The sequence below is a fragment of the Myxocyprinus asiaticus genome, chromosome 39 (genome assembly GCF_019703515.2).
Source record: "Myxocyprinus asiaticus isolate MX2 ecotype Aquarium Trade chromosome 39, UBuf_Myxa_2, whole genome shotgun sequence".
NCBI classification, from domain to species: domain Eukaryota; kingdom Metazoa; phylum Chordata; class Actinopteri; order Cypriniformes; family Catostomidae; genus Myxocyprinus; species Myxocyprinus asiaticus.
Window position 1 is genome coordinate 27,774,063 of NC_059382.1, and position 13,689 is coordinate 27,787,751.

The 13,689-nt window shown below is 35.9% G+C and overlaps 1 protein-coding gene across 2 annotated transcripts in view; it reads left to right on the forward strand.

Moving 5' to 3' along the window:
* Positions 1-13,689, forward strand: part of LOC127429539 (cell adhesion molecule DSCAML1-like) — a 181,244-nt gene that overhangs the window by 29,305 nt on the left and 138,250 nt on the right. For both annotated transcript variants that reach the window (XM_051678646.1, XM_051678647.1), the window contains exon 3: positions 2,541-2,687. In XM_051678646.1, the coding sequence (XP_051534606.1) occupies positions 2,541-2,687 (147 nt within the window). The remainder of the gene's footprint in view (positions 1-2,540; positions 2,688-13,689) is intronic.

The following is a 13,689-nucleotide window of genomic DNA, read 5'->3' on the forward strand; positions in this document are numbered from 1 at the left end:
TATATATATATATATATATATATATATATATATATATATATATATATATATATATATAGTTTATACACACACTGTAAAAAAATCTGTTAAATTTACAGTAAAAAAACATCATAAACTTGATATTAACTTTCTAAAACTGTAAAAATCTGCTTTTTTCTTTATAATGTATTGTTAATCACCATAAAAATAAAAGAAGAGAACATGATAACATGAAGTTCATCAATAGTGGCTCTTCCAGGAGCAATGACCAATAAACATGTAGAGATAGTGCTCAGTGTCACTCACACAAACACTAAGCACCATCAGGGTAACACATGTGAAATTTTAATAATGCAGTAAACATTAACGAAACTACATTAAATATAAAACAGAACACCCCAATGTACGTAACTGATTTTAAAAATAAGAAGACACATAACTATTCCCATAAAATATAATGAAATATGATGGGTCATGCAGGGAATTGTGGGAACGCCTGATTATTGTTTTTTTTTACTGTAATTTTAACAATAATTTACTTTAAAAAGTACATGTACTCTCTTATTAAACATAATGTAAATTTTTACCATTCATTTTACAGGAAAATCATACTTATTACATCTAAAAAAATATAATTTTTACAACATTTTGTTATTGTATTCATATTGTAAAAACTACTGTATTGTCTTTTAAAATATATTGAAAAATGTTACTGTATGTTTGACAGTTAATATTCGTTAATCAATTAACGTTTTATTTCTGTAGCATTTTTATAGTCTTTTACTGTTAAAATGATTTTTTTTTACAGTGTATATATATATATATATATATATATATACACACACACACACACACACACACACACACACCGATCAGCTACAACATTAAAACCACCTGCCTAATATTGTGTAGGTTCCCCCTCGTGCCGCCAAAACAGGGCCAACCCACATCTCAGAATAGCATTCTGAGATGATATTCTTCTCACCACAATTGTACAGAGCGGTTATCTGAGTTACCATAGACTTTGTCAGTTTGAACCAGTCTGGCCATTCTCTGCTGATCTCCTGGGATTTTCACGCACAACAGTCTCTAGAATTTACTCTGAATTGTGGGATTAACAAAAAAACAAAACAAAAAAAACATCAAGTGAGCGGCAGTTCTGTGGATGGTAATACCTTGTTGATGAGAGAGGTCAACAGAGAATGGCCAGACTGGTTCAAACTGACAAAGTCTATGGTAACTCAGATAACCACTCTGTACAATTATGGTGAGAAGAATATCATCTCAGAATGCATAATCTACTGTTTCTTTTCTTTCGTATATTTAAAAAAATATAAAAAAGATACATTCTTTATATATATATATATATATATAGATAGATAGATAGATAGATAGATAGACTGCATCTCTTTCTTTCTTCCTTTCTGCAAAATTATTTTCTTAATCAGTATTTTCATCTTACTTTCCAGAATAAAAACGAAAAAAATTATTTAAAAAAAATCGTTAAAATAAGATACATTTACATGACAAGCAAAACGCAAAATAAATAGATTATCTATTTATTTTGCGTTTTGCTTTTCATGTAAATGTATCTTATTTTAAAGTTTTTTTTTTTTTTTTTTTCTGGAAAGTAAGATGAAAATACTGATTAAGAAAATAATTTTGCAGAAAGGAAGAAAGAGATGCAGTCTATCACTGGACTCAATGATTCGAGACTTCGCCATCAGACAAGGACACAGATTCAGTGCTCTGTGGGTGACACTGGCACCTGGCAGAAGCCATTATTAATGACCAAGGAAATTCGCCTGCAAGCCAGGCGTTAATTATAATAGAGGTAGCAGGTGAAAGAGAGATGGGGAGGGGGGTGGCCTCAGAGCGCGACTGCGGGTGATTGCAACATTTCATGAATTCTTATGTACGTTCTCTTATCCAATGTGGTATAAAAGCTGCAGAGTTGTTTTGGCTGTGAACCCAATTGCAAAACCCACAGAGTTCCCTGAATACATCCCTCTACTGCGTGATCAAATTTGCACCATCATATTTGTGAATGAATTGCCCTTGCTCTGCGTCTCGCATTACCTCCCCAAAGAAACCAGGCAGAAATTAAAATCTGTAAGTAAATAGATGTTGATGAAAGACAGAAAACAAATTGAGCCCCTGAAATTAAAATGAAATACGGCGTCTCCTTTATCTGCTCTTGCTCCCCTGTTGCCCTTTCCTGTAGGAGGATCTCCTCGGCTGTAAATCAAATTTTCGATCTCCACTCTGTTTGCAAGCTCTTCTCCTCTATTGATTTTGCGTAAGGGTTACTACGGTTGTCAGGTGCAGAGAGGGTCCCTTCTGTGGGGGCAAATATTTTTGACAGCTCCAGAGGCTGTGCGGGGTCGTCCACTCAACACTGTTTGTAAGCATGGCCAAGATGATTTACAAAAAATGTGATTCCCTACTGCTTCTCAAAATGCAATATTAAGTGCTCTAAATGAGTTTACACCAGCAATGATGTACCATGAACAAAATTTACAATCCCAACCTCTGTTTCTCTCCTACCTTATCACAAACAGTGTTCAGGGAACCCTACACGGTTCGCGTGGCGGACCAAAGGTCCATGCGGGGCAACGTGGCCGTCTTCAAGTGCCTCATCCCCTCTGCTGTGCAGGAGTATGTCAGTGTGGTGTCCTGGGAGAAGGACACTGTCTCCATCGTCCCAGGTAAGACATTCTTGGCGAGGTTGGACAGTTGTGTCTGTAACTGTTGAATCGAAATCTGTCATGTTTCCACATACATTTTGGATGTGCATGGGCCAACTGATCTCAGATCAGCACAGGAGGGCTTGTTGCACCTGTTGTTTTGTGTCAGATGTGTATTTACTCTATCATGTAAAGGATGGGAAGGTCATTCGGCTTTGAGATTGTGAAGAGAGAGCAATGGATGTTATACAACAGTCAAAATAGTGTGTAAAAAAAAAATTATTTCGATTTAGGAAGAATGCAGCGAATGGGTATTGAGGGTCATGTTTGCAAACAGTTTAGACCAAAGGGGTAGGTGATACATACTAACACTGGCTCTGTTTCAAAACCTAGTAAGCTGCGTCGCTGTCTACTGCCTACATATAGGCATGTATGAGGGACCTTTTAAGAGGCCTTTCAAACCGAATGCATCATTGAGCTTAAAAAAAAAGAAGCTAGATGCAGTGCCACAAATAGAGCAGAGCACGTTTTTAACAGTTGAAGTTCTTTTAAAATAGAATATCTAAAAATATCTAAAAAAACTGTGCTGCTCTTGCACAAGACACTGAAGAAACAGCAAGACGATGCACAACGGTCAAAGATCTAGCTCATGTTTTCATAGGGAAACAGTTGAACAACTGTGTGAATTCAGTGTGAACTGCCCTTAAAGCAGCACTCTAAATGAAACAGAACTTCGTAAGTTATTGATTTGGTACGCTCTACATAGGTGGCAACTCTGTAAATGGTAATTCACAAATAACGGCACTTACGTGAATCGCACAAGAAACTTGACTTTTACTACTGATTCCGAAAGCATTTTGTATTAGCGGATGTTGTTAAGCTAATTATTGGATACTCCGAAAAGCGCAAAAAATACATTGCACACACAAATATTGGTTAAAATAGTACTTTCTTAATATATGGAACTATTTTTTATTGATTCTTTTCATTAGTGAATTAAATATTTATGGCTGGTATTTCTCTCTAATCAGCCATCTTGTAGGAAATTTTGCCTGATTTGTGAGAATACAAGCTGCCTTAGGGGCTGTTCAGACCGAATGTGTTCTTGCATTGAAAAAATCTAGATGCAGTGGAACAAATGGAACATAATGCAGGCATCTCGAGAAGCGTTTTCACAAGATCGAGTTATTTTAAATTGACCCAGCATCTTAAAAACACTGTGCTCCTGCATAAGACACTGAAAAAACAGCGAGACGAGGTGCAATGGTCAAAGAAGTCTGTCCAGTGGATGTTCACAACTGACACAAAAACATGTTCTGTGTGAGTGGCCCCTTAGTATTTAGTCAAAACAAGATACTTTCTACTGTTTGGAACAGCTTTCAGTTCTGGTGCGTGCCTGTTGTGCCTTAAAGGAATAGTTCACTTAAAAATGAAAATTCTCTCATTATTTACTCACCCTCATGATATCCCAGATGTGTATGACTTTCTTTCTTAACCAGAACACATTTGAAGAAAAATAGAAACATAACTTAACTCAGTAGGTACTTAAAATGCAAGTGGATGGAGATTTCTCTTTTGAAGCTCCAAAAATCACAGACAGTCAGTATAAATGTCATTGATACAACTCCAGCGTTTAAATTATGTCTTCTAAAGAGATACGATCACTTTTGGTGTGAAAAAATATGAATATTTAAGTACTTTTTAACTATAATCCAATGTGAGGGTAAGCTTCACGAGAGGGTTTCTCTTTTCAAAAGAGAAATCTCCATGCACTCCATTCTTACTGAGCTAAGATATTTGTCTATTTTTCTTCATATGTGTTCTGGTGATGAAAGAAAGTCATACACACCTGGGATATCATGAGGGTGAGTAAATTATGAGAGAATTTTCATTTTGGGGTGAACTATCCCTTTAAGATACTAACAAGCTAGCAATCTTACTATATTTTGGAACAGAGCCATTATGTGTTTTCCCTCAAATACTTTTCAAAATAATAGGTAAGAAGCACAAAACAAGGATTTGCATTTGTGTTTGTGCTTCTTGTGTTTTTGCCTGTGGTATTCATTGAATACTCATCTGAGGTGTCTGAATGAAGAGTTAATTAAAATGAAGATGAAGACCCTTTCCTTGTTTTTAGCCTGGCTGGGGGATCCTTACATCTTCGTTATGGTCTTGGAAATCTTGGTTAATAAGTCTTAATTCATTTTGGGCTTCCTCAGTGTCTCCCATTTTGTCTGTATGGAGCAGACACAATAATAAAAAAAAATGGGACAATTCAACAAAATGGAGCCAAATCAAGATGCATAAGCCCTGTACTGTCAGCATGGATGATACTTATTCTTAACATTAACTAACAGGCAGGGTTGGGAGGGTTACTTTTGAAATGTATTCCACTACAGATTATAGAATACATGCTGTAAAATGTCAGTTGTAACATATTCCGTTAGATTACTCAAGGTCAGTAACGTATTCTAAATACTTTGGATTACGTCTTCAGCACTGGTAGATTTTTTCATTTGTTTTGACTATAAAAACTTTGCCAGTACAGTAAGATAAAATACATGTTAAAAATACATTCTCTGAAAAACCTAAATATCTTATGCAGTGTTGTTTCTAAAACAAGATAAATCTAATTGATCTTGTTTTAAGGATTTTTAGATATTTTTACAGGAAAAAAATACAAAAATTATTATCAAGAATACGATTTTTGCCCTAATATCAAAGGTCTTACTAGAAAAAAAGTCATTATGATCCAACATGATTTTTCTTGATAAAAAAATATGATCGTGCCTGGTAACACGTGCATGTAAAATGGCTAGAAGTAGCATTTTTAGCTTAGCGTAAAGCTGGCAATTTACACAAGGTTTATTTCTATTTCTTCTGCTCCAGACTTACTTCAGACTTACTTCTCTGTCTGCTCATATGAATGTAACACATCATAAGAATGTGTTTCACTGCTGTTCAAATGCACTTTGGATCACATCATTTATATGTATACATTTTTCTATCTGAAAGGACTAAATATTAAATGAAACAAATGACAATAAAATGCAAAGTAATCTCTTCAGTAATCAAAATACTTTTTGAATGTAACTGTATTCTAATTACCAATGATTTAAATTGTAACTGTAGTGGAATACAGTTACTTATATTTTGTATTTTAAATACGCAATCCCGTTTCATGTATTCCGTTACTCCCCAATCCTACTAACAGGGTATGTGTGCAGTGTGTGAATAATACAATTACTTTTTTTTTTTTTTAAAGGAATATCTATTTTCAAGTCATTTTCAGAGCACAGATTGTTGATGGTTATCTCATGCGATACAAATTGTAATTTAGCATCCCAATTAGCACAGTTAGCTAACATCTAGCCTACCAGCTAAAAGACGTAAAGATATTTGTACTATGTTACACAAATATGATTATGAAGTGATACATAATGACAGGATTTGACACGTTTTGTCAGTGTATCGGCTGGTACTGATCACAAATGAAAGCCCTTAAGTGGCGTACTGTCTCTGCCATCTCACGTGAAAGTAGCTTCTGGTTGCTAGCATCTGTTTTGCAACAGGTAAAAATATATGGCCTGACTTTTTTATTGTCAGAATTTTTAGTTACTAAAACTTTTGTTTTGTTTTGACTTGGGTTCAGGCCTTAAAGGGATAGTTCACCCAAAAAGGACAAGAGCTGTTTCTTTTGATTTCAGATTCACTCCAAAGGTTGCCAAGGGATTCTGGCAAGAGTCCATTGTGTGTGTGTGTGTGTGTGTGTTTAAACAAGGTAGCAGTTTCCTTGAGTAGCGGACTTCCTACTTCAAATAGCGGCATGTATGTGTGTGTGTGTGTGTGTGATCCCTGGCCCTGCAGTTGATTGGAAAATCAATAGGTGCTGCTTACACCGGCCAAGTCAGATGGAGTCAGTCACTTGAGTCCCTCTTTCTTGTTCTCACTTCATCTTTCTCAATGGATGTGTGTGTCTGCCTGCCCTTCACACAGGAGCACTCATTGATCTGCTTTAGCCGCTGTGTCAATATGTATCAGTATAAGGTGCAAGAGGTTTCCAGCATGTATTGATTGATTATATAGTTGGATTCCCCTCTGTCACAGATGCAGACATGTAAGTGGTCATCCACATGATATGGGGGATCATGGATAATATCCACTGGGATGTACACCTTGGGAGAATGTGTTTGTGTGTGTGTGTGTGTGTGTGTGTGTGTGACTGATCCCAGTGCAGCATTATTGTGTGAGTGTTTTTTTTTTTTTTTCTCCTTTTTTTATTGTGTGGCATTTTGTGGCTCTTGCAAACCGATTCTCTTTGCTTAAAGATTACCAGTGTATCAATCGAGCTTAAAGAGAGAGAGAGAGAGAGAGAGAGAGAGAGAGAGAGAGAGATAGAGAGAGAGAGTTAATTATCTGCTTTTCAGAACAAAAGCTAACATTTGGCCTACAGGTTTGTCTTGATGTAGGCCTAGGTAAACATTTTGTTGTAGATTTTAGCTGTGTTGCACGAGCATTAAATTGAAGTCCGACCTGTATACGTGAACCTGTGACCCAATCAGAACTGTTTAGTCTTGTCGAATTTTAAGACCGAACCTGATATCGTCTTTTCTTTCACTTTTCTAATCATTAGACACAGGGACATGGGTTCTCACAAGCATGTTTTTTGAGTGATTTAACTGTCACTCCAAAAGTGAAGGAGTGAGTGTAAAATTACTTTACAATGTTACGTTAAAAAGAGCTGCATTAAAATGAACCCATAAAATAACTTCATAATATATATTTTTTTTAAATTATTTACAATTGGGAATGTGACAAAAGCCTGCTAAACTAAATTAAAAATTAACAAAATAAAATAAAATAAAAATACTGACCTAAACCCATTCTAAAAATATTATTGCCTTATTAATATTATATATATATATATATATATATATATATATATATATATATATATATATATATATATTTTTTTTTATATATATATATACCCTTTTCTCCCCAATTTGGAATGCCCAATTCCCACTACTTAGCAGGTCTTCCTGGTGGCGCAGTTACTCATCTCAATCTGGGCGGCGGAGGACAAGTCTCAGTTGCCTCCACTTCTGAGACAGTCAGTCCGTGCGTCTTATCATGTGGCTCATTGTGCATGACACCCCGGAGACTCCCAGCATGTGGATGCTAATGCTACTCTCCACGATCCACGCACAACTTACCACAAGCCCCATTGAGAGCGAGAACCACTAATCGCGACCACGAGGAGGTTACCCCATGTGACTCTACCCTCCCTAGCAACTAGGCCAATATGGTTGCTTAGGAGACCTGGCTGGAGTCACTCAGCACACCCTGGATTTGAACTCGTGACTCCAGGGGTGGTAGTCAGTGTCAATACTCGCTGAGCTACCCAGGCCCCATATATATATATATATATATTAAAATACATCTCATGCTGCTTTCAAGTGCACATTTGAAGCTTCTACAGCCGAGTCAGGCAGTCGTTATTACAATATGTCATGCATTCATTAATTTCATATTCAAATGTATGCATTAAAATACATTAAATTATTGTGGCAGATGAGTAAAGCATTGATAAGACAATACAAAAAGTGGCTTTAGAAATCAATATGCTATTTATTTCAATATTATTGAACATAAGCATATCATTGGCCTTTAGTCCACCGCAATCCATTTTTCAGTTGAATTTGTCAATCTGTCTGAGATAGATTTATTATAAGGGCTTTTCTAAGGACACGTCAGTGTACACAGGCGTCAAACGGATGCTTTGGAGCTTTGGTTCTTTTTGGTTGTTCATGCGTCATAAACACATGAACACACACATATTTAGGTCGCTGTGTCAAGTTAAACGTAGTTTGAAACTTAGAAAACACTTCTCGAGATCCCTGAATTCAGAATTGTGCTCTGTCCAGTTGTGCTTGAACGCAAGAATGCATTCTCATCTTGTGCTGTCTCTATTTTCAAAGCCCTTGTGATAGGGAAGCCTACAGGTTTAGCATAGATTAGCGTTACGCAGCTGTTCCATAGGCATTCTATGATGGTACACTGGTGAGGAGACAAGAGGCCATTCTTTTTGAATGGACGTCTATGGAGGAGATGCTTCTCAACGCTGAATAAACCACTTTTGTGAGGAAACGGCTCATCATTTAATAAATTAACTGCCTGGACGCTAATTTGTAACGTTTTTGCACTAGACAATCGTTTTGGAGAAAGGATTATATATATATATATATATATATATATATATATATATATATATATATATATATACATACATACATATACTGTAGATATATAAAATTATAGTATAATATTATTAAAATAAATCATATTCATATACCATGGTATTTATATGGTACTCAAAAAAACTTCAAATTGCACACTCTACACATATATTGTACAATGCCGAAAAAGTCATAATTCTACCATAGTAGGTTTTTGTAAGTGTTGTGAGCGAGGAAGGGTTCGGGAGTGTCTGTGTGTGAAGCAGTAAGCTGATTTCTGCTGTGTGACTCATGTTTTAGATGGCAAGATGTGTAAGAGGATCAGGCTGAGCGGTGAGGAGTTAGAGCTGGATTTACAGGTTCAATTACACTGCCTGTCATTAGTCTACCCTTGTTTTAGTTTTTTTAAAAGCCTTTAGTTTCACTTTACGAAGCCAAGACACACGTAGACCTCACCGTCTCAATGAGGACGTTCCCACTGACTTCTATTGTTCTTAAATTAAGCCAATTATAATGACAAAACACTAACCCTAAACGAAATTCTAACCATAAAGGTGAAGTGCGTAATGTTTTTTTTTTTTTTATGTTTTTTTAATGTTAAAAAACGTTCGATTGTGAAGAAACAGATCTTAAAGAAATAGTTCACCCAAAAATGAAAATCCTACAGAACACAAATGAAGATTTTTTAAATAATATCTCAGCTCTGTAAGTCCTTACAATGCAAGTAAATGTTGACCAGAACTTAGAAGCTCAAAAAAGCATATAAAGACACCTTAAAAGTAATCCATCTGACTTCAGTGGTTTAATTCATGTCTTATGAGAACAAACCAAAATGTAACTCATTTTTCACTGTATATCTTGTGAATGCAGTCTTGTTGGCACAATCATGATTTTAAGCTCGATTAAACTTCCTAGTGCTTGACACGTGCAGATCGTTAGATGGCGATAGGAAATGTAATCAAGCTTGAAATTATAATCCCCAAGGAGACTGCTAATGTCAAAATGTAAACCAATCTTTGTTTAAAACAATTTCAAAATCTTTGATTGACTTCTTTGTCAATCAAAGAAGTGTAAACACTGTTGGGCTTTCAAAACTTCAAAAGTTTGTTGACCTGCCTGACATGTCAATTTCTGGCTAAAGCAGTGGTGTGAGTTTGGGGCGGAACTACCTGTTTGTCCCAACTATAGAATATAAGGGTAGTGTTTTAGAAATGGTTTAAAAACATTCATTACTTTTCAATTACGTTTGATCACAGAAATTACACACTTCACCTTTAACCTTACAGTACAAGTTTGTCCATATTGGATTTGACAGAGGCATTATTAGTGTGCGTATAAATAATCTTTCCTTTTAGGACCTCCCAAAAATAGTTTTTATTTTTTTTTTAAAAATTTTACAAATTCAGTATCTAACATTTACAGTTGATACATTTTCCAAGTATTTTGTCTGCATAGCTACGTTAGAAACAAACGCTTTCACACAATAATCTAATAGTGAATCTGGGGTCTCCCACCACCTCCAGTCTGTCATTCAGCCATTTGGCTCCAAATCCATTTTTTTTCATCCCCCCATTGATGACGCTGAGATGAGGCTTATAACAGCCAGGCAATTCCCCATGTGAATTTAATGAAATGCAAAAAAGATGGAGGGATGCTAAATTATTGATCTGAAATGGAAAAGAAATAAAGAAATAAGCATGTCAGCATGTGCGATGTGGAATCATTATGCTGATAGACTATTAATATGAAGGGCAAGGAAAAACTGCATCTTGTTTGCAGTAAATCTCAACTAGTGGTGCAGTTTGTGAATGTGTGTGTGTGTATGTGTGTAATGCTATATAGTTCTACATCAGCTTTGGCACTTTGTGAGAAAAAAAAAAGTGCAAAATTGAAAAAAGGGGCAAAAAGTCTCTCAATTTTGACCCCTCTCTTAAGCCCTTCATCTCTCTCAAGTTTAAATTGACAACTTTAAAAAATGAAAATAATGTAATCATTTACTCACTTTCATGGTGTTCCAAACCCTTATGACTTTCTTTTGTGGAACACAAAATGAGATGTTAGGCAGTATGTTAGTCTTAGTCACCATTCACTTTCATGGCAACTTCTTTTCCATACAATGGAAGTGAATGAAGACTGACACTATTATTCTGGCTAACATCTCTTTTTGTGATCAGTGGAAGAAAGAAAGTCATTTGGGTTTGCAACAACATGAGGGTGAGTAAATGATGTCATCATTTTCATTTTTTAGGTTGAACTATCCCTTTAGCACATTCATTCAAATTGAGAAAATGATACATATAGTACATATGTACATATAGATTATAAAACCTCTTGGTGGTCTTAAAGTGTCTCCTTTTGGGATCGGTGTCAGTGTGTCTGGAATAGAATGAAATGTACAAGCCAGTGTATGTGTGTGTGTGTGTGTGTGTGTGTGTGTGTGTGTGCGCGCGTGCACGAGAGTTTTCATCAGGCAGATTCTTCAGATCATTTTCCTCCTCTTCTCTAAGCCCAAAACAGTTTGAGTTTTATCTTATCTCCATAGCAACGAGTATGAAATGACAGTTGGAATGAGGAAGGTGTGAGGATGCTTTTTTTTTTTTTTTAGCATATCACCTTGGTGCCACACACATACTTACACATATATTTCAATGCTTTCACAGTTAAGCGCATGCCACAAACACATTCCGAGTGGCTGACAGGATTCCTACCGAGAGGGGCGTAAACTCCAACCTGGACAGACTTCTCTGAACTAACAACTTGTACTGAGTATGCTCTGAGGGAAAAGACCGAATGAAAGAGCAGGGTTTAGACCTAGAAGTCAGGAAATTAGTATTTTAAGTTATTTGAAATAAGCTTACAAATCTTTTGCCCTTAAGAGGCAGAAGACAAGATTTAAACACTTGCATGTATTGATTTAGGCAAATACCGATTTGCATGCTAACTGGTTTGTCCAAAAGGGAAAATTCTGTCATCACTGACTCACCCTCATTTCATTCCGTATGACTTTGTATAGAATTTTTAAAGAATGTTCATGCTACTTTTTTTTTCATGCAACACAGGTTAATGTGAACTGAGGCTATCAAGGTCCCAAAAAAAAAAAAAAAAGCAAGCATGACAAAAGTACCATAAAAGTAGTCATATGACTTTATTCCTAGTCTTCTGAAGCCATACAATAGCTTTATGTGAGGAACAGACTGAAAGTATGGTGAAAATCATGCCCTCCACCATAGCTCTAGAAACTCATTTGTGCTTCTGCACATTCAAACCTGGAGTATTGCACTCAGTCGTGAGATGCAAGACAAACAACGTTATCAACATCAGAGCTGGTACGACAGGTCTTTAAGGTGTCAGGTTTTAATTTGCACAAGTGCAAAGTCACATGGACCACTTTGATGCTTTTTTTTTTAACTTCTGGGAGCTTGACGACCCCAGTCCCCATTCACTTTGTATGGAAAATAACAGCTTGGACATTCTGCAAAACATCTAGTTTTGTGTTCCATGGAAGTAAGTGTGTGTGTGTGTGTGTGTGTGTGTGTGTGTGTTTTGAGAGCACATAAAGGTCAATGAGCTGAACATTTGGCAAGGGCCACAACACAAGTTGGTGATGTCCCAACATTTCCCTCACATGTCACAAGATGCAATAATAATACACACACTGATGCATTATGGAATAGCTTTATACAAATTGTCCTCTAAAGTGGGACTGAGGATAAATCAATAGTGTTAGCATTGAATGAAGTGAATGGAGCTTTATTCGGGGGTGCTGAAGCAGCGTGTGATGGATGAGGGAAGAGCGGACTGAACTCCAGTGGGGACTCACTCGCTGAAGAGGAATTACACCACACTGATTCGACTGGACATTTCTTTCCAGCAGTGCATTTCCCCAGTCACTTTCCTTTAGTCACTGCTCCAATATGCAGATTTTTTTGGCCTTTTTGCCACTTTTTGTATGGATAGCACTAACAAAAATAACATTGTCTTGCCATTTTTTATTTTTTTATTTTAATTTTTTTTGGGATATGTACAATCGTGATGATGACATGATATCAACATGAGAACTTTTTCAGAACTATCGTAGATGGGTGTTTCTTAAACTTCTGGCATCGTGTCCCAGGAGCTGATTTTTTTTAAAACAAACATATTTCAACTTGTTTGTCTTTTTGTTATATGAAGGTCCCTTTAAATCTGAATTGGAAACGTTTTACCAGGCCTTCTTCATTTATATTTTGTACTGCCTTTTATATTTTACTCTTTTAGCCTTGTCCCAGACCCAAACTTTCAAAATTAAACTATGAAAATCCATTATAAAATGTAAATTATTGCATATTTATAACTATGATAATCTAAATAAAGAGTACAATAAATATAAACCACTTTAATATTTGTGTGAAAATGATTTCTATTATATTTTCAAAAATTACAACTGTTGTCATTTCCACGACACCAGACAATTTGCCCCTAATATTGTTTTTTTTCTCCAAACGTTAGTGTACTTGTTAACCAAGTCGACGAAAGTGTCAGTGAAGAGCATGTTAGTGATGAAATATGAGATGTGATGTTTGAAGAAAACAAAGTAAATATTTCTTACTGTTTTAATTGGGCGTCGTTTCCAATCAAGCTATAATTTTACCAAATTTTGCAAAAATATTATTTGATTGTATTTAGGATACATACAATGTAAGCTATGGAATTAGCTTTAGCAAGACAAAATTAAAATGTAATATCCATCACCGTCATTTCCAGCATGGAATGCTAAAAGTGGCAGAAGTTGAAGAAACAGACGA